This window comes from Fusarium redolens (assembly GCF_020744475.1).
Source record: "Fusarium redolens strain MPI-CAGE-AT-0023 chromosome Unknown BKA55scaffold_4, whole genome shotgun sequence".
In the NCBI taxonomy this organism is placed as follows: domain Eukaryota; kingdom Fungi; phylum Ascomycota; class Sordariomycetes; order Hypocreales; family Nectriaceae; genus Fusarium; species Fusarium redolens.
The window spans coordinates 725,691-745,438 of NW_025763667.1; the positions used below are offsets into that span (position 1 = coordinate 725,691).

Consider the following 19,748-nt stretch of genomic DNA (forward strand, 5'->3'; position numbering starts at 1 on the left):
TTATTATGAAAGAACTATCGAGCTTTGATCGCCCTCTCGCTCGCATACATCAAGTCCATGTAGCCTCTCCAATTCATTATAAAATGTCTGCCATAAAGTTACTCTATCAACTTGACTCTGCCATATATCTTGGTTGCCAACCTCTCCAATTTCTTCCCTTCAATGCGAGACATATTAATACCGCGATCCTGGCACTCTAACACTATAAGATCGATAGGCTCGGCTTCAAGCACACAGTAGGATACGTAATTCCCCTCCCCATGTGCTTCAACCTCCTTCAACTCGCCCCCTGCTGATGGTCCTGGAAAGGAACATGGAAGTCCGTAACCGAAAGACAGCAGGCCTTGACCGACAATATCGTAATCATTTTCTCCCGGACTGCGGCTCAACACAAGTAGTTCACGAATTCCTGTTACTTCGATTATCTTGTCGCCTACCTGAGCGTCACTGCAGAGTAAAGCACCAATCTCAGAGCCAGCAAACAGTTCTCTCGTCCCCTCAGGAGCCCCTTCAAGTTCAGGTTTTATATCACTCATAAATTCAAAGGGAAAACAACCGTTACGAGAAAGATTAGCAGAAAGCTGACCGTGGCTGTTCAGAAATATTGTCGTGACCCTGGCCTCCAATTTGAACGATAGGGGCGGGTACTGGCCCTGTCCAAGGGGCTGAGGCGGGTTTCCCCTCCTAGCTTCCACCAGGGGCCTAAAGAGCTTGTGATCGTGATAAACCTCGAGTGCGTTGAGAACGTCCCAGATCCCTGTACTAGGCGATTTCATGGTGCGAATGAATAACTGAGCTAGATCTAAAATAGGCGAGGGCTCATACATAGGCTGAACAGGTGTAGTTCCCTTTGGCAATTCGATCAGGGGTAGTAATCCATAGACTCTATCCTCTAGCCTTGCACATCGGAAAGGTGTTGACCTATGAAGTAGCATTCTGGCGGGTATAGGCACTGCTGCATGTGAACCCAAGACGAATCGACAACAATATAAGCCAAGTCCCATACTGGAACATTGTCCTTTCAGATCCATAATCAATTCTGGGCAAGTAACGCGGCAGATAAAGTCGCAGATATTAATCTCGAACCTTGAAAAGCCATCGCAGCCGCAGAGAATTTCAAGTTTACCATCGCTTCTAGTTGACGCCACGACTTTCTGGATAATCCAAACCCGTCTCCAATAGCTCCGATTGGCAAACGCGGAGAAAGCATGAACGATCCGGATGGGAAAGTCATGCCTTGACGCCGGCGAATTTTGAAGGTACATTTGTAGAATTTCTTCGACTTTTGGCAGTGGATCATCACCAAAGAGATTTGTGGAGTTTGGCGATGTAAATTCCTCCCGGTGGCAGAAAAGTTCTGGATTGAGCGTCATGAGACTATCCAAGAAATTGCAAATCATTTGGCTGCTATCTTGATGAGGACCAACACAAGCCAATACCTTGGATGCTTTGGTAAATATATCGCCCATCATGGCCACTTGATAACTCTTCTCGTCATTGTCATCTTGATTTGTGCATATCGAATCAATCCAAATGACGATAGGCTTTCCAGGAAGTGAAGGATACCTATCGCTAGCATGCGTCAAAGCGTAATGGCAGTTTTTGGTCACCATCGTCGGTCGGCCATTGATTATGATCTCTTCGGTGAGACCGCTATCTCCCCATGTGTATGAGATGGAATAGTAATCGGGGTCTTGAGTTATTTGGTGAATACTTAGGGACAGCTCCAGAGGCGTATCAGGCTGGGAGATGACTTCAACCAGGCGAATCTGTTCGGCGGGGTCATCCAAGGGCTGGTGTTTGAAAGCGGGCTGGCTCATTTTCTTTGAAGTCAGAGCGGGATTTCAGGAGGTACAAAGCCTGAGCTGCGCGTGAACAGAGGGATAGCGGAAAAGGGTTCACTAGGTCACAGAAAGCGAGGCAGTGAAGAGAAATGCTAAGGGAAATAAGAGTGTCGCTTAATCGGAAGGAGTATTTGTTCAAGCTTTACGGGTTCTGTAATTCGTTATTCGTGGTAAGTGTTACTTTAAAACATTGCGGTCATTATGTTGACTCGATCAGACACTCGCTTACTCTGTGCTTGTATGAAATGTATATTCTCTCTTAACACCCGTGCGTTACGTGCTCAATCCCCGCTTGCACCTCACCACACCTTTACAGTCTGGACTGCTCTATATCTCGCCCGGAGTCGGCTATATTATCGAGGTTCAAATTGGTGGCCGATGGTCAGACTGTATTTTCAAGAAATGGATAAAAAAGCGCGGATATAGACCACCCGAAGACCGACTCCGCAGCTGCTTGCCATTCCTGGGTCTTCTTCTACCTGCTTCCATGGTCACTTATGGTTGGATGATTGACAAGCGTCTCAGTGGTATACCTGTTCCTGTTATACGTATGTTTTTCCAAGGTATTGCACAATTGGCCACATTCCCTAGCCTTAACGCATACATCTTGGATGTGATGCATCATCGAAGTGGCGAGGCTTCAGGTATGTACTTCTCCCTTTCGGCTGTGGTACCAGTTATACCAAAGCGACATCGAATATGGGCAGTTTGTAGCCAACATATTTATCCCTTGCCCTCCTATTGATAAATCAACAACCTCACTGGTGCGTCTGATCAATGATCTCAATTCAAGGATTTGCAGTCAGGTGGCATCTATCCAGGAGTTTGTCTAGACCTGTCCTTTTGGCGAGAGAGTTAGTATCGAACAAACATTTAGGGACGAGCAGTTCTATATCATGCAGCCGCTTTTTAAAGCGATAACTATCATTCTCTTAGCTGACGAATTCGATGTCCGAATGGTCGATGTTGGCAAAATGCCAGCTCTTCTCACCCTACCAGGCGAGGAAAACGGACTGAGTCGACCACTATCTTTCGATTCTATCAAGAATAGAGTGGAGAAGATTGTTTCCAAAACAACAGCCCAAGTACGTTTGAACGTGGCGGTTGAATTTGTGCTCGCTCAACAAGAGCGAGGAGCTGCTTTCTTTGGCCCGTAACCCGATCCTGTCGAGTCAACAAAGGAGCTAGAGTACGGGACATGCTGTAACATGCGGGAAGTACGAGAATTCGCCAATCAACTGGGCTGGACTGGCGAACCTCTTCAGGGCCCAAGCTCGACGTGGCTTGATCCAGAGATTCATACAGAATGGCTTGGAAATGCTGCCAAAGAAGATAAGAACATTTATGAAAGGATGGAGAAAAGTCAGAGATGGAGTATTCTTCTTCGGACTGCTGGACTAGAACATACCCCGCCCAAACTTATAAAACGTCGAAATAGCATTTGACTGTCCTTCGTCTTGGTCGTTTTCTGAGCGGAGACGGGTGGACATCCGCTTCAAAGCTTCAGATGTACACGTCAAGGTTATTGTATCAGTAAGACGATTCGCTAGACAGTCATATGATAGCCAGCAGACTAACACTACCGATAATAGAAAAGAGCCGTCCGATGCTGGAGTTACTAGTGCAATTACAGGAATTTCCGTTCTAGAGATGCTACTAATAGTTGGCTATGTCACAAATAGGGTGGCAAAATCTTTTGCAAATCTCCGTTTGATTGTAATTACTACGTTAATCTATAAAGCTTTTACAAGATTTAGACTAAAGATAGTAAGTTATGGCTTAATAGGCCAACATCGTGATCAGTTTCTATTGCACTTCGAGTAGATTATGTACATCAAACTTCAAGAACAGAACGCGACCTGTCTTTGTCCCAATAATTATCGTAGATCCAGAAACCTCAATACCATTCTCCGAAGGCCGGAATGCTGGTGGTAGCCAGAAAACCCTTCTCTTGTTCCATAGTAGTCAGGACCTGTCGTTACTAATCCCATATCCTGCCAAATGCCCGGTTAGGGAAATTTCGCAATGATCTATAGCCGTGAAATATTCATGAGTTGCGACTGTGCCAAAATTTGTATGGATCTGTTGAGTACTCGCGTCAAAACTTAGTCGCCTTGGCAGACAGCCAAAATTTACGTTTAGACGTCCAATTATTTGACCGGTTGAGGAGTTTCTAAACGTCAAATATGTATGTTCATATGAAAGCAAAACCGATTCGTTCTGAGTCAGAGAGACATGGTTTATAGCGAAGGGCAGTGCGAACTCGTAGAGCAGTTCCCCTATGTCAGTCAATATCGCCTTTGCCCCCCTTTGGTGATAATCAAATGTTCGTAGCACCAGAAACTTTGCGTCTGAAGAAACGGCCAATATTTCCTGAGCACTAATTGGCGGTATAATACTAAAAATATGGTCGGCTGAAGCTATGCTGAACTTGGACAGGAGCAATTCCTGTCTGTCAAGTATACCCCAACCCTGGTTGATTGTCTCAGATGAGAGGACAAGAAGAAATCGGGAATCGGGAGAGACCGCTACATCATAAACAAGCCCTGTGAGAGCCAGTTCATGAGTAACGGGGAATATATCGATTGCTATAATCGTGATATTCCTATCCCGAACTGAGACAATATAATGATCGTCGGGGGCAACGGACACTGCAGATCCTTCGAAGTCGCCATTAAAGTTTGCAGAATGGATTTTTGTCTGGGAACTGATGATACACTGGCCTGTTCTCACATCCCAAACTCGAAAGTGGCCATCCAAGGACGTGATAGTGTTGTCATAACCGCCATCTCTCTTGTAAACAGATGTGGTCCTGGACACGAACAGATACTTTTTATCTTTCGTGAATTGGAAGAGCTCTGGGTATCCATAATCATCGGAGGTTCGCTTCTCAAGCCCTTCATCAAACTCATGAATGCAATCGTATGTATCCATATCCCCAGACTCTCACAACTCCATAGTAAGAAGAGGAGGCTGCAAGACTGCGATCCAACGATAGCACCACTGACTCAATCGGATCCGACCTTTTGCTTGATCTTTTGTCCATTTCGCTCACATCATTCGCCCAGACGCTGATGGTTTTGGTACATCCAGCCGAACCTAGCAACGTCAAGTCTGGAGAGAGAGATATATCAGACCATTCCTGGACATTTTCGAACAGGGTTAGGCATTCTCCTGTTTCAACCCTCCAAGTTCTTACAGATCCATCCTTGCAGATAGACGCCAAAGTCGTGTGATTGGGGGAAAACTGAGTATGCTCAATATGTCCCTGGCAGTCGATCGTGCAGACTACTCCAGAGTCGAGCCACCTGATTTCGAATTGCCCATTGTTGTCTGTAGGTCCGTTTTCCCCGATTTCAAATCGCCAGCTTTTGTCAGAAAAGGCGCCAGCCGCCATAATTGAAGAGTCTCCCGTCACGGCAACTGAAGCAGATTTGTCTCGGATTGAGTCACGATGAAAAACGGTTCGAAAAAGGGGTGTCATCTTCTGATATCGGATGCATTCGAAAGTCTTGGTTTCCCACACTGCGTACTTGCCGGTAAAGCTTGACACTATTGTGAGGATAGAGGAATCGGGGGAGAATTCTATACGGTAGGGCGATAAGAGATTTTGCATTCCATACCTATGGTGATGACGAAAAAACGCACCACCGGTGATTCCGGTGATTCGTTTGCAACGCGCGAGGCGATTTTCTTGAGGAGATCCAGCCTTGTCCAGACGTAAAACAACCGCCGTTCCTGTATCTTTTATTAAAGCAAGTAGTTTAGAGTCTGGCGAAATTTGGAAAGGTTGCATGCCGCCTTGCAAGGGGAGTGGCCCAATAGATTCTTCAGTATTCGCGTGCCAAAGTTTCAAGAAACGAACGTAGCGATGATTATCACTTCTACCATCAGACTCGTCCTCTTCGCTACTTCCAGTAGTAGACTCATCTGTGTCGCTCCTAGTATCAGCCTCCTCTCCCTGGATGCTGGTGTTAGACTCCCCTTCATCTCTCACAGCATTAAACTCCAATTCATCAGAATAGGTCACGATGGTGGCGGCTATCCATAATCCGTCATATGACAGCTTGAATGGCTTCCAACTGCCCCCTCCTTCGCTAGCAATGACTCGAATGCATTCTCCGGTGTCTAGGCGCCAGATGCGCATTGTCCTGCCATCGGAAGAGCAAGAAACCAGATGCGAGTTGGATAACGAGAAGCAGCAATGGCTAACTTCTGTTTTATGACCTTCTAATATGTACTGAGCTTTATCTGACGCCTTGTTCGGTTCGGGGCCATGCCGCAGCCATGGAGGCAATCTTTTCGGAATCGTTTGATCTAACTGACTACCAGATGGTGTGGAGCACAGCAGGGAAGAGTAAAGCTGAAGAGGGTGTTGATCAATAATTGTTGAGTTCATTTGAAGAAAGCTGTGGATCTTGCGCAAAAGCTGGCCATACGTCTTGTTTTGTTCGTTCTGTACTACTATTAGCTCTATTGTTGAGACATATCGCAAACATGCGCACCTTGATACTAGTTTGTAATATCCTGATTGCCTGGAAGCTTTCCTTGAATCTCCCTATAAGGCTCAAGGCCTCCAGCCAGTGGAATAGATGCTTCTGCAGGAACGCGAAAACTTCCTCAAGATTGAGCAAAGAGCTCTCGATCTTCTGAAAGTGGTTGACCCAGTGGCGGCAGGCATATTGCAATTCATCAGAAATGCAAGAGGCCACCTGTGCAGAAGGAATCTCAGTCCGTTGAGCTCCTGGCCACACTAGATTGCAGATATCTTCCTTCAAGCTGACATCCATCACTCGTAAGGAGTTTTTGAAAGGCCCAAGATGGATACGCTGCTCGTCTACCCAGAACTCATTCTTTTGATTCTGATTAGGATCAGTGAGATAGCCTCGGAGTGAGATATGCAACAACCGCACAGGTTCGTGTAGATTTGATGGTATGTTCAATATCGAATGGAGTGCAATTAGTCGACTATGCACAACGCTGACTGGAAGCTCAAGCAATTTAGACAGGGCCATGATCGAGAGGGGGCTTGCCAGGATAACAATGCTGCCGACGATGTGACACGTTTGCTCGACAATCCGCCTACGTTCCTCTCCAGAGACACCAGTGACTATTGACCGCAGAACTGGCCCGTAGATTTGTCCGAGATGAGTCCCATAGTTGTTATCGCTGAGTTGCAAGTACCTGTACAGCCGTTCGGAGGGGCTATCGACCTTGTAGTCCGAAACGAATCGACAAACGGTAGCAGCAAAACTGAAAAGAGGTACTGCCATCTCAGTGAGCTTATTTATGGCATCTTCTCCAGGCCAGCTTGGTGGTAGCTTTAGCTCTTTGGGTACAACGCTGTTGAAATCAACCCGGATCCTTTCGAATTCATTAACCAGAAATGTCATTATATCGTGCTTGATTGTGTCTACCGGCATATCGTGAAGAACCAAGGCTCGATAGGTGTCCACGGCTTTTTCGAAACCCAGACGAATCGGAAGATCTGGCCTACTCGTTATAAGAATTCGAAGACAATGTTGGATAGAGCTGGCACGAGAGAGAATATCGATCAAGGATCTAATCTCGCCCTCTCCTTCGCATTCATCCAGGGCGTCGATAACAATTATGAGCGGAAATATCTCTGTGCTGGCCTTGGTCAGCTCTTTCAGCGGAGCCTCAATGAGTTCAGCAAACTGTTTCGCTACAGGCTTGCCGACTATGTCAGGATGAGAATCGATCGCGTTCTTGACGAACTGCGCGAACCCTGGGACAGTTCTGGCCAGCTGGCGGGCTATACTAGGCATAACCTTAGCCAAGCTTTCGCGGTCTGCTTCTCCTCTCTTGAAAAAGAAGCTGGCTCCGAGATCGCCGCACTCGGCTCTCAATTTAGCAACAGTGCGTGCAATAGTCGACTTCCCTGTTCCTGCCATGCCGTTGAGCCAGAGTATTGGCTTCGATGTATCGTCTTCAACTCAGTTAGAAAGGTCTTTGAGGAGGTCAACTCTCGTATTGGCCAAGCAAATTGAATTGTATGCCTCGGCCTGAGAATCGAAACGGGCACCTTCTGCATTAGGCAACCGGTCAAGGACGATATTTGAGTCGACATTCTGAACTGAGGCGCTGCATCATATAGATTAGCATTGAATATTAACACATGTCGTTTTCTAGTTTACCTCAATGTGTCTATCTTCTCTTCAACTGCTCATTTGTGTAAGTGATATATAGTTCAATTGGTGGAATACTACTGACGTGACTTCACTGCCTCGATAACCTTTCGAGTCGCTTGAACTTGTGTAGCCGGGACATGTTCCAGAAGTTCAACAGCAAAGGCAGCAGCCGTAGCGGCCGCATATCGTTGCCATCGGTCGTTCTTATGAGAGTCTGTATAGTGGCAGATACCACGGACCACCAGACATGGGAACCGATCCATCAGCCCTGCAGCTTCCATTTCGACACACAGAAACTGCTGCCGATCCGATAGCTTGTCACGGGTAGCGGCATCCTTGATAAGCGAGTCCCCAGAGGCAATAATACCATAGTGAATTTCGGGATCGGTCGACTCCCGCTCTTCGCGCTCTACCTCCCATTCAGGGTCGCACTTAGCACAGGTGAGACCGCCAACATGACTGTATTCTGACTTGTAAAGCCGGTCGTTCTCTGCACCCGGGTGAGTATAGTTCCTCTTTCCCTTTGTCATGTAACGATCGTTCGCATCCCACATTGCTTGGAGCAAATCGGGAATCTTGGATGGCATCATTTCATGTCGTGCTTGTAAACTTGCTAGTGCGTGGAGCAGTACTGGAGGGGGCTTGTCAAGGGAACCCTTCTGTTCCCAGACGCCCTCTGCTTTTGCCTTTCCGAAGTCGTATTGAACTACCCCTCCAGTCGTTCCGTCGGGTTGGCTGACAACAACATCACCGAGTCGAATATCCTGATCCTCATCAAGCTTCGAGATGCCTCCTCCTATCCCAACTAATAATCCGATTCGAATATGGGGCAGTGAACAAATCAAGTCCGATGCAGTAGTTGCTGCGGATATGGTACCGTAGACTCCTGCTTGGAGTGAGGCAATGACGATGTTGTGTTCACCAATCCGGCCCCAGCTGTACGAGTTGTTATCGGTTTCATGCTGAACGAACCCGTCGGGCTCATCGTGTATCTCGTGGAGCAAAGCAGTTGCTGCTGCTCGTTCAATGGGTAAAGCAGCAATCCATGCGATAGTGTAAAGCTCGGAGCTTCCGAGCCGAGGCTTCATGTCTAACAAGAGGCACTGCCTATTTGGGCACGGTTTCGAGATACTGCCAGCTCGCTAGACGAAGGTAAAATGCGGGGTATTTCTATATCGGTGAAGACAGATGACCCAGATCTGCATCCTTGCAAGGTGGCGGCCACTGCTTCTCTGAGCGGCTAGGCGCGCGTCAGTAAGGTAAAACAACTGTTTCGGCCTTCAAGCCTCACCTTCCTGGGTGTTCTGCATACAATATATTGGAGCCGCCTGATGATGAGCCAATTGCCTCGGGGCTATCCAAGATACGGCAGGACAGTTGGTTTCCACATGAGATCTTGGCGGAAGCAAACAGTGAGAATAAGTGAGCAGCTGAAAGATTATCTAAATGTCCAGGCGTGCTTATTAGTTGTGGATATAAACCACTGATGCGGCTACATATGAGTTTGGGGGCCGAAAGTTGAGGCATGCTGTAAGACTTTTGATTTTCGTGGTCGAGGAAGAGAAATGCGTCTGCTCCCTCGTTTCCTCTCTGCAAAGCCCAATATATCTTTCTTAACATCCTATAATTGTCACAGCAGGCAACTATGGCCAACACAACCAAGAGGTGTTGGTAGGCCGGCAGAACAGCAGTTGCGACAGAGGATCTCTAGATCTCTCATGGTCTTGCTTAGTTACTCTATTGCTTTGCAGCAGGGTCTCTAGCTATCCATTTGTCGATAAGCTCAATATTCCTTGTATCATTGTGCCAAGGCCAGACTATTTGTTTGGTATCTCTATAGGGCAGCACACTAGTGCCCATGTGAGCTATATGTGTTATGTAGTTGAGACCTGTGGCTGAGGGCTCATAACCACTACACAGAACTTGGTGAAAGATATCATGTGTCTGAGAGCCCAACCTAAGGAGGTTTATCTCACTTTGAATCCTTATCTGCCGTTTCTTCCCTGTGGTACATGACTGTAGTCTTCTTGTAAGGCTGGACTAAATTTAGGTTGGAAGATGGGCCCTCGACTCCAAATCTTAGCTACACATTATAAGTATTGCAAAACTTCTACTAAAATAACCTAATTTCATCCTAAAAAGGCCCAAAGCTCTTCTTCTTCACTCCCTGGCCCACCTCATGTCTCCCCTCCTTAATCGAGTCCCGACTGCAGCTCGACCTTCCATAACTTCTTGTCCAAGTACTCCAGCTGCTCAATTCGATACGTATCATCCTCAACATGAATAACTGAAGAGTTATCAATATGAAAGACCATGTTCTTCCCTCCGTCCCACTCATACTCCGGCCACTGAACACTACTCATGCCTTCAAAGTTCGGGTCCAGCTTGCTCGCAAAGCTAATCCACATCCTCGACATCATAACAGCCAACTCATCAAACGATCCTGCTCTAGGCTCCGTTGCGTTCAATTGAGCCAATCTTTCAGTATTGCGGAAGACGAATGGGAGATCAACAGAGTGTCCAGCTCCTTGGACTGCTGGCCGATCTCCTGAAACGACATCGAAGTGATAGCTGTACGCGGTGGCGTTACTCTTTGCCCATTTTCTGTTCCAAGCTCGTTTGGGGGCATGCATAGCTCTATCACCGCCAAAAGCCACGGCACGTTTCCACTGGGATCCGTATGAAGCCAATTCACCTGAGGGACGGCCTTCGAATGTTGCAGGAAGACCAATGCGAGGAATATCTGGGTACAGAGCTGAGATGGCTTCGATGGTGGCATTGCTCGCCCCTTCTTTGCGCAGATATGCTTCCCACTCCTGTGTTGTGTTGATACCACGCTGGGCGAAGAAGTCTCCGTCGTCTGATGCGACTCCATTGATGATAGGCACAGGGACGAACTTATTCTGTCGAACCAGCTCTGAGCGACTATAACGAATGAAGTCACCGTCAACAACATCGAGCCAAACCGGGAACGAGACATTTCCGACAATCTCAGCGAGTTCTAGCGATGGCACCTTTCGCAGACATTGCAGTGAGTCCTTCGCGAAATCACAATTTGTCTTCTTGAGGAGTGCCTTGTATCCCTTCTCAAAGGTCGGTGCGTCTTTGACCTCTACCTCTCCAAAGGCCGTGGGGTATCCAGTACCACTCTCGAGAATAGCGGCTCTGAACAGCCCATCATCTCGGCCGCCGAAGGCTGTTAATTGAGACGCAACACTTCGTGCTCCTCCACTCTGGCCCCATATAGTGACCTTTTGGGGGTCGCCTCCAAACGCGGCGATATTCTCTTGGACCCATTGCAGAGCAAGTCTTTGGTCTCGGAAGCCATTGTTTCCCACGCCTTCGGCTTTGACAGCAGAACTCCAAAGGTAGCCCCATGCGCCGAGACGGTAGTTGATTGAGACGCCGATAATGGGCGATCCTAGTTTGACAGACTCGTCGATGATGTAGCTGAGGTTGGAGGAGGGATCACCACTAAATCCTCCGACAAGGCCGCCGCCGTGGATCCAGACGAGAACAGGAAGCTTCTTATCTGCAGCTACAACAGCCGGGCGAACGACGTTAAGGTGTAGACAATCATCGGAGCCACCTGAGAGCGGACCAGATGGATATCCATATTGGTAACATCTTGACTGGTACTCGGTCGCATTGCGTACTCCGTCCCAGGTTGAGTTCAAGGGCTGAGGATGTCTGAAGCGCAGATCGTTCAGCGGCGCTTGTGCGTATCGCATACCAAGGAACAAGTCCTGGTTATACGCAGAGTTATGAGTCCCATAGTAGGAGCCATTCTTAAGTTCAACAACAGGGCTGTTCGATGGCACTGAAGCAGCGCCCACGGCTCCTACCAAGGAAAATAAAAGAGAAGAGCCCAACATCGTTACCAACGTCTGCACAGACTGCGGATCCCTCTCACCGGTCCAAACAGGATATATATACTCTCCACTTCAAAGCACTTACACCAAAGCTGCCAAAAGACGGCCATCGGCGCCGAGCTTTTTGGCAAACGGTACTCGGCGCCGCGACCGAATATGGGGTCTCCCCACACTCTTGACTCTGGGGTTGCGGGGAAGATCCCTGAATAGCTTCAAAATTCTGCAGGTCTAGCATGATTTGGGACGAACTACCCGGGCGTACTTCGGGACTTGAGGGTAAATGACGGTTGCCGTGTCTTGGTTTGAGGGATTGTGGGCCAGATGATGCATTTGACAGGTGTTGAGAGGGCTTGGGGTGGTATTGAGACGGGGAAACATTCGCCGATGTTCATCTTGTGTCGTGGAAGACGGATATTTCGGGGAACTTCTACCCTGGTGGGTGTTACTAACAAAAGTCCGCAAGATGAGCGCCAGCGATGAATGTGAATGAGGTGTAATTGAGCCACCTTTACGAGGGATGCTGATGAAGTTGATGAGTATCCTATGCAGAAACCATGCCTACCTATCTATGAACTCCAACAAAAGCACACCGCAGCACCACGCTGAACAAATACAAACAACCGCCAACCAAAACCCTCCCTATTAACCCATCCATCATCTCCTCTCCCTTAATCCCTTCGTCCTCAACGTAAACTTAGCATCACCCTCTCCAAAAGGCAACGCAACCCCATCATCCAGATTCTCACGCCCATCATCTTTATTATGTCCATTACTCTTAATAATCGCATCCCGTAACGCATCCCCATGCTGATTAACTTCGCTATCCACGCTCCCCCTCCGACTCTCCGTAACACTACTTGAATCGCCGTCGAATTGCGCCGACATGGTAGACATGCGTCCTTTTATCCTTCCAGCCCACAATCCACGAACACCGCCCTTTTTGCGCTCTGGTACTTGGTCGCTACCGGCGCTGCAGACGTAGAGAAGATATTTGAGGTTCGGGAGGGTATGGCGAATGTCGACGACGCGGAGACCTTGGGATGAGCAGAGGGCTTCGATGTCTTTGTTGAGGAGAAACCATGCGTATTCGAAACGCCATTGACCTGCTGTTGAGCCTCCTCTGGGAAGATATAGTGGGAATTCTCGACGTGATACTGTTCTGTCGGATAATTGAGAAATATCGTCACGCGCATATGATCTTGAGCCGAACCAATCGAGAGGGTATGGTAATGGATGAGCTAGATAGAACTGCAGGTGTTTCGTGAGCAGGGTGACGATCCCCAGACCAGCAGATAAGAGGTCCTCAGAGATATTCCTCGCAGTAGCCGCATCATATATCGAGTTCGGTAGTGGTATGTTGCATATCTGAAACGAGAGCGGCGGCGCATTAGGAATCGGCGTAATAGGGAATATGTCTGTAAGGTCGGCGCAAATACGTCTTCGCTGCCCCCGAATCTGCTGCTGCGTCTGCTCAAGAAGCTCCTCTGAAGCAGTCAACTGCTCTCTACTGCTCTCCATGTCCTTCTCAGCTTCATTCTGAAGCTCTCTCCCCTTAACAATAGCTTCGCGCCGACTCTGTATCGACTCCTGCAAATCATCCCGCTTCTTTTGCGTCTGTTTATTTGACCGTTTCTGCGCAGTAACATATTTATCCGCCATCGCAACAGCTTCCCGCGCCATCTGCGATTCATCAGGCGGACTTTCGTCTAATATACGGTTTATCTCTTCCATTAATCTCTGTTGTGTTTCCATCGCGTCTTCGATTGAACTTTCGAGGTTGGCTAGCTTCATGAGCGCATTGTATGACGAAGTGGCTACTTGCGGCGCTTGCTTCGGTTCGGATATCTTGTTGGGGAAATCGAATGAGTATACGCCGTCTTCTAGATGGAATATTAAGGCATTAGGTGGAAAGTTTCGGTCCATTAGAGTGCCTATGAAGTTGAGGCGGCGCAGGTCGATTGTTTCTTCGAGGAGAAAGATCCATGATTCGGCTTTCGGTCGTCGCGCCCAGATCCGTAGTATCATAGAGTGACATCGTGAAATGGCGGATGCGCAATTTTCGAGACTGAAGAATTTGAAGTTGAAGCTCTGTAAACAGTCAGATCTCGCTATGTCTCGCAATGGACAGCTCTCTTACCGTAGCTCGCTCGCGCACCTCGCTGATGTAGACAGGCTCAGCATCCCCATCCACATGCAACGAGTAAAACACATCCCCCACAGCTTCCTCATACAACGTCTCCAAATTCTTCTGCCTCGCCACAAGATTAACATGCGCCCAGCTCAAACTCGTCCTACGCTTCTGCACCGGCCTCAGCGCATCCGGCCTAACGCTATCCTTCCTCAAGCTCTCCGACGACCTAGACGGATGCAATTGGCTCGATTCTTTAACCACTGATAACTTGCTCGTAGCTAGATCCGCGTCGTCGGCTGTTCTAAGACTCGTGGGCGCGAAGGATAAGTTGCGAAGCCATATTCCGCGAAGGTGACGAAGCTTGCGGTTTTGCGGGAGAAGGCGAGGACGGCGGGGTTCGGAGAGGGTTGACATTTTGGTAGTGGCATGCTGCGATTGCGCAGCTTGGGATATTGGCGATTATGACATTTGTGGAAGCTTTGGAGATAAATGTGAAAATGTGTGTGAAACGTCATCAGTTACGAGATGAGAGCTTGGAGCTTAGCTGGAATCGAGTCGCGATAGTTGCATACCCGCTTTAGTGATATCACAACTGACTTAACCTGGACTTGACGCCAATTGTTCTTTTGGTTGAGGAGTATAAGCTCTTCTCGCAATACAATGCATTGTGATTCTCTTAGCGAATACTTATAGGTGGTAATTCATCACTCCCACCATGGTGGCAATTCGCATCTGGTTCTAGTCTAATGCACCCCGGATTTGTGAAGCAAGTGAGACATCGTGCCGAAAGAAAGAGGTCATCTACCACCATTTAACCTTCAATGACTCCAAATCCTGTGTCTGCCCCAGTAGATTGATCAGCGGCAAAAACAACTTCTCCCCATTGTCTCTCGAAGCATTGATCTTCTTAAGATCATCCCATGTCTTCCAATACCAGCCTTCACACTTCTTTGGTTCAAGGATCTAGTCATGTTAGCCTAATACCCTATACAATATGAACTCAAACCAACCTGGGGTTCCGCATTCTGATCGACCATCTCGCAGTACACAAAAATAGTGATGTAGTGCTTCTTCTCTGTTTGAAACACGTCGTTTGTAGTAGCGACGTGTTTGATAGCGCGGATCTTGAGGCCTGTCTCTTCAAGGGTTTCTCGCTCTGCGCAGGCGAGGAAGCTCTCGCCGTAGTCTAGATGACCACCTGGGAGTTGGATTGTTCCTTTATGCTATTAGTTTCAGGCTGGAGTCGTGTTGATGGACATTGTTTACCGGCTCCGTGACTTCCTATTCTCTTTCCAGTGAGGAACTTGCCATCGCGGTTGTAGATAAGGGCGGCGACGCCAACGCGGGGGTGGGGTTCTGTAGACATTCTGGTGCGAGTTTCAGATATAAAATGCCAGTGTTGTTGGTTAGCGAGTTCGCGATATTGTTTCGAGAAAAAGGCAAGGGTAAGGCTTCAGTTTTGTGTTGATTAGAAGAACGCCCAGCCAGGCGCAGTTGCGCAGCTAAGTTGATGAGTCATCGCGAAAGCCTAATCATTGTGGTGAGGTGTGTAACGATGGCGGGCAGTGACGATACAACTGGAAAATCAGAGGATCATCCGAAGGGATGGGATGAATTTCACTGCATAGCCTCGCGCAAAAGAATGTCATTGTATTGCGCGCATCCTCGAAGTGTACCCATGCACCATAGCTTCATACTATGAACCAACAACGCTTGGTGGACAACTTGGGAACAGGACAAGACCACGTTGCGACAGTTGTTTCTCTCGTAAAAGTTTATTGAATATCCCATCCAAGCCTCTTTTGAACGCCCATATAGTTCCTACGCTATGAAACAAAGATCTAATCATGTTGCTTGCTAACAATTCCTCATCAATTCATATCCACATCCATACCATAGATCCTAGCAATCCACCATAATCTTAGCATGCAAATCAGGCACGCAAAAGCGCGCGCTTAATAAGAATGAGTTCCAAGGAGAGTCTTCACGATACACAAGGAGGCAACCGTAAGCGATGTCAAGATCCAGTGACGGCTCCCTCAATGGTGCCAATGTCGTCCAGTCGCTTCCCAATGGAAGCCTCCCATCTCTGTCGCGCCATCACCCGCCAAGATCGACCATTCGCCACGGTTGCACGAGGTTTCAAGTACCTCTACCCAGCAAATCGAGGCAAACAGGCCAGGACATCTACGCTGCTCTCGCAGGTCCTGCGAAAAAGGTCTCGCCAAGCTCCTCAGACAGTCACGGGAAAGGCTGCGACGGCGCAAACAATCCATACAGTGCATCCTGCGAGATATCCTTCTCCTGATCATTCAAAAAGTCCAGCAAACCCGGTGAGTGACCAAACGCCGGATCAAAGTGATCCATATGCGGGATGTAATCCGATGCAGTAGCAGAAACATAAGCACCTGTTGGCGTAGAAGTATTATTAGGCGCAATGGCAGATGCAGCGGGTGCCATGGCAAGAGGGAAGAAGAAACTTTCATCGAGACCAGCGGGTTGAGGTTGCTCTGTACCAGTGGAACCACTCTCTTTGATACTGGTCTGGAACTCGCGGACCATGTCTTGAAGAACGCTGAGGGGTTTCTTGAGACCGAAGTTGCATCCGACTTGGAGTTCGCTGAGACATGTCCAGAAGAAGGAGATGGGTTCTGTGAATTGACCTCGCTCGTGGCGTTCTTGGCGAAGAATGACGATGACAGCTGAGTAGACTGCGTATGAGAGCAGGAAGGGTGCACGACGGAGGGTGAAGGATTCGCGATATCGGCGGACGAGCTTCTGGATCATTAGAGCGCTTTGGATGCATGCTTCTTCACCGCGGCGCTTGGCGGTTTCGTCGGTGTGGCGGCGAAGGTGACCTTCCTCAAGAAACGCGCGGTGTAGCAGAATGGTGAGAGCATGGAATGTCGTACTGGAGTACCCTGGTCAGTATTCTGATCTTCACATAGGGTAGCTGGGAAAGACTCACTGTGGGGTAATTTGATGTGGTGGAGGTGTGATGGTGAGAGTATCGTCAGGATCGAAGCATAAGTGGCTAGGAAGACTAGCCTGCCACTTCTCAAGCTCCCTCTCAATGGACTCCTTCTTGTTAAGAAGATACTCTGTCGTGTACTTGACACATTGAATGCCATAGAGGTCATTGATTCTTGTAGAGATTTGCAATATCCTCACAAGACTGCTGAAGGTGGAAACAGCGTGGGCAGGTTGGCGACCATATGGTGGGGGAGCTGAAGCTGGTGACTTGGGGTCGATATAAGGTTCCCATTCTTCGAGCTCTTCGAAGGTATCGAGGAGCTGGAGAGGAACTCTAGCTTGGGCAGATGCAAACATGCAGGGACGGCCGAGATATAGGGCTTGAGTGGCATCGGTAGTGAAAGCAGCCCAGTAAAGACGTTTGCGCATCTCCTGCTCTAGATCCGTCCGTAGCACACGCTGCTCGTTGACACCGCCTGTGCTCTCATAATCAGGGCCAAGCATAAGATGGCATCCCAAATCGATGATCATGCGATGCGCTGTTCCTGACAAACTCCAACCTGCACTGGGTTTGCCTTGGGATACCAGCGATACACTAGTAAGCAGTAGTGCAAGAGCAGAGGGAATGCTGGGCTTGTCGAGTTCGTCTATCAGAAGTTCTCGGAATCGATCATAGAAGCGTCTTCCAACACTTTGAGGATCATCGGGATCGGCGCGGAGGGATGGACGGTCACTATATAGGGAAGTCGAGTAGAAAATAGCGTTGAGTAGAAGCTTGTTCGCAAAAGGGCCACCACCACTAGCAAGACTGTCCATAATCGCAGGTCGATATGAAATAAGGTATGCATAATGTTGTCGGTTAAAGTGTAGATCGAGAAGATGCTTAGCAAGTTCTGGGTCTACTCCATCCAAGTCCATCAGGTCTCGCGGGTTTCGGAACATGCGCGCTTCTCGTTGCCGTTGAAGCGCAGCATTGCTTATAAGTCGAGCTTTCGAAGCTGATATAGCATCGTCGCCTTTTCGTGTCATCTTGTTGATATTCTCTCGGTGCTGTGCGCGCGACGTGGGGTTCATGATACTGGCTAGACCGTGGACCGCAGAGACATAGCCGTTCTCGTGGAAGACACCAGCTACTCGTGCCTCACTTGGTGATAGACCTGTACCGTCACCATTACCGTCGTTGCTTATAGGACGAGGAACTAGTTTGACAGGCGCTAGTTCTGTAGAATCAAGTTGTGTTTGTGTCGTCCGTGAGAGAATCGTGTTGAAGCTATCAAGTCGAGGTTTCGTCTCATCCGTCGGACCAACGCTACTCCTCGGCGGCGAAGAAAGAAAACTAGCGCCCATTTCCTGCGCAGCCGTGGAAGCAGTCGGTGTCGGAAGCGGACTCGCAATAGCAGCAGTCGAAGCAAGACGGCTCAATCCATGCGTAGTATAATCCTGCGAAGCGCGGGACGGGTGATCCGTATCCATTAGTTCCGCCGTCCACGCAGACTGCATCTCGGACGTAAGGATGCCGGCGGCCTTCATGTGATCGAGCATGGCGGCGACTGTCGCCTCGAGGCTTTGCACGCGCGCGCGGGACGGTCGAGGTTCTCGGCGGGCATCGTGAGGGTATACGCAGGGAAGACTGTTGGTGCTGCACTCTACGCATTGGGGGCGCGTGCCGTCGCAACGGACTTTCTTCTGGCGACATGGCGTGCAGGTCTTGCAGAGAGCGCCGCCGGACGAAGGGCGCGAAGAACTCTTGGAGTCCTTGCCCGATTGACGTTTGACGATCTTGTTTGGACCCGTCATTGTCATGGTTTTGGTGGATTTGAGGAAAGTGGAATGACGGCGCAAATTATCATGAAAAAAGAGTCGCTGAGCGAAATGTTAGGTTCGTCTCGGCTCAGGTGAGCGGCATCGGTGGCCGGGTGTTCGGTGAGTCGAGGGTGTTCCCGCGGGGAGCATCGGGCGATATTTCAAGGTCAACGGCCCACTGCGTGTTAGCGCCGGACCACTAGAAGCAGGGCCCTGAAGCCGCTAGCCACAATCTTCCCCAGGTCCAGCCCGGATCCACCCGATCAAGTCCTCGGATGCGGTTAATATCGTAAATGTGAGTGGTCAGCGATAGCATGGGTGTGATAGAGGATGCCATCCTCGGAAATACAAAGTTTGAGGGTTGCGGTTATCTAAAGTTGATCTATTCATCTGAAGATTTAAAAAGAGAAATGATAACCTGAGTTGAGAGTCAATTTGGCGGGTTTAGCTCGGGACCTCGGTATTGAACTTAGACTTAACCACCAGCATATGTGACAGCGAGATCCTCCACGATTTACTGGAACCCCGCGTTTGTCTATTCCGCAAAGAGCTGCAGATGCATGAGCTCGGAGACATGGCAATTGGACGGTCGGACGGATGATTCACATGTTCCTTGCTAGCAACAACCACGTACTACCTAGATGGGCTGATATCATGAGAATGAGCAGGACTGTCAGTCTGTTGCAGCTCATCCGTTATTTCCCATCTTGCATTGTATTGTTCAACCAATCGTAATGGCATACCAGCGTACAAAGGTGATCAGCAGCAGAGGGACACTTCATCGGAAATTGAAATTGTGTAAGCTAAGCAGCATTTCATCCATTGAACCAACATGTGAAATCATGCGGAATGCCTAGGCTCCTTACTCAATGGCTAGAACCAGAAGGTGGAAGTCTGCCATGTAGTTAGGTAGTTGATGAGCTTCCTTTCATCCCTGACCTAAACACGCCTCTTTGACCAACCACTTACAGCT

General features: G+C 48.7%; 7 protein-coding genes across 7 annotated transcripts; 1 reads left to right on the forward strand and 6 right to left on the reverse strand.

Annotated features, from left to right (window-relative positions):
• Positions 1-98: 98 nt before the first annotated feature.
• Positions 99-1,820, reverse strand: BKA55DRAFT_591150 (heterokaryon incompatibility protein-domain-containing protein; the record flags this gene model as incomplete). The annotated part of the gene is made up of 1 exon (XM_046195197.1): positions 99-1,820. The coding sequence occupies one exon, from the start codon at positions 1,818-1,820 to the stop codon at positions 99-101; it is 1,722 nt and encodes a 573-aa protein (XP_046052782.1).
• A 511-nt stretch (positions 1,821-2,331) lies between these two features.
• On the forward strand, positions 2,332-3,245 carry BKA55DRAFT_535915 (uncharacterized protein; the record flags this gene model as incomplete). The annotated part of the gene is made up of 3 exons (XM_046189754.1): positions 2,332-2,488; positions 2,781-2,929; positions 3,063-3,245. The coding sequence occupies 3 exons, from the start codon at positions 2,332-2,334 to the stop codon at positions 3,243-3,245; spliced, it is 489 nt and encodes a 162-aa protein (XP_046052783.1).
• Positions 3,246-3,809: 564 nt separating this feature from the next.
• On the reverse strand, positions 3,810-9,084 carry BKA55DRAFT_535916 (uncharacterized protein; the record flags this gene model as incomplete). Its single annotated transcript, XM_046189755.1, has 6 exons — positions 3,810-4,787; positions 4,900-6,300; positions 6,350-7,794; positions 7,891-7,949; positions 8,003-8,027; positions 8,079-9,084. 6 exons carry the CDS (start codon positions 9,082-9,084, stop codon positions 3,810-3,812), a joined length of 4,914 nt encoding a protein of 1,637 aa, XP_046052784.1.
• Positions 9,085-10,188: 1,104 nt separating this feature from the next.
• BKA55DRAFT_535917 (Alpha/Beta hydrolase protein) lies at positions 10,189-11,871 on the reverse strand (the record flags this gene model as incomplete). The annotated part of the gene is made up of 1 exon (XM_046189756.1): positions 10,189-11,871. One exon carries the CDS (start codon positions 11,869-11,871, stop codon positions 10,189-10,191), a length of 1,683 nt encoding a protein of 560 aa, XP_046052785.1.
• A 167-nt stretch (positions 11,872-12,038) lies between these two features.
• On the reverse strand, positions 12,039-14,574 carry BKA55DRAFT_735162 (uncharacterized protein). The gene is made up of 2 exons (XM_046201289.1): positions 14,006-14,574; positions 12,039-13,956 (listed from the first exon to the last, which is right to left on the reverse strand). The coding sequence occupies exons 1-2, from the start codon at positions 14,411-14,413 to the stop codon at positions 12,523-12,525; spliced, it is 1,842 nt and encodes a 613-aa protein (XP_046052786.1). The 5' UTR covers positions 14,414-14,574; the 3' UTR covers positions 12,039-12,522.
• Positions 14,575-14,619: 45 nt separating this feature from the next.
• Positions 14,620-15,657, reverse strand: BKA55DRAFT_559972 (NUDIX hydrolase domain-like protein). Its single transcript, XM_046192047.1, has 3 exons — positions 15,266-15,657; positions 15,010-15,215; positions 14,620-14,962 (listed from the first exon to the last, which is right to left on the reverse strand). Exons 1-3 carry the CDS (start codon positions 15,363-15,365, stop codon positions 14,801-14,803), a joined length of 468 nt encoding a protein of 155 aa, XP_046052787.1. The 5' UTR covers positions 15,366-15,657; the 3' UTR covers positions 14,620-14,800.
• Positions 15,658-16,240: 583 nt separating this feature from the next.
• BKA55DRAFT_504993 (fungal-specific transcription factor domain-containing protein) lies at positions 16,241-18,775 on the reverse strand (the record flags this gene model as incomplete). The annotated part of the gene is made up of 2 exons (XM_046187152.1): positions 16,241-16,910; positions 16,968-18,775. The coding sequence occupies 2 exons, from the start codon at positions 18,773-18,775 to the stop codon at positions 16,241-16,243; spliced, it is 2,478 nt and encodes an 825-aa protein (XP_046052788.1).
• Positions 18,776-19,748: the final 973 nt, after the last annotated feature.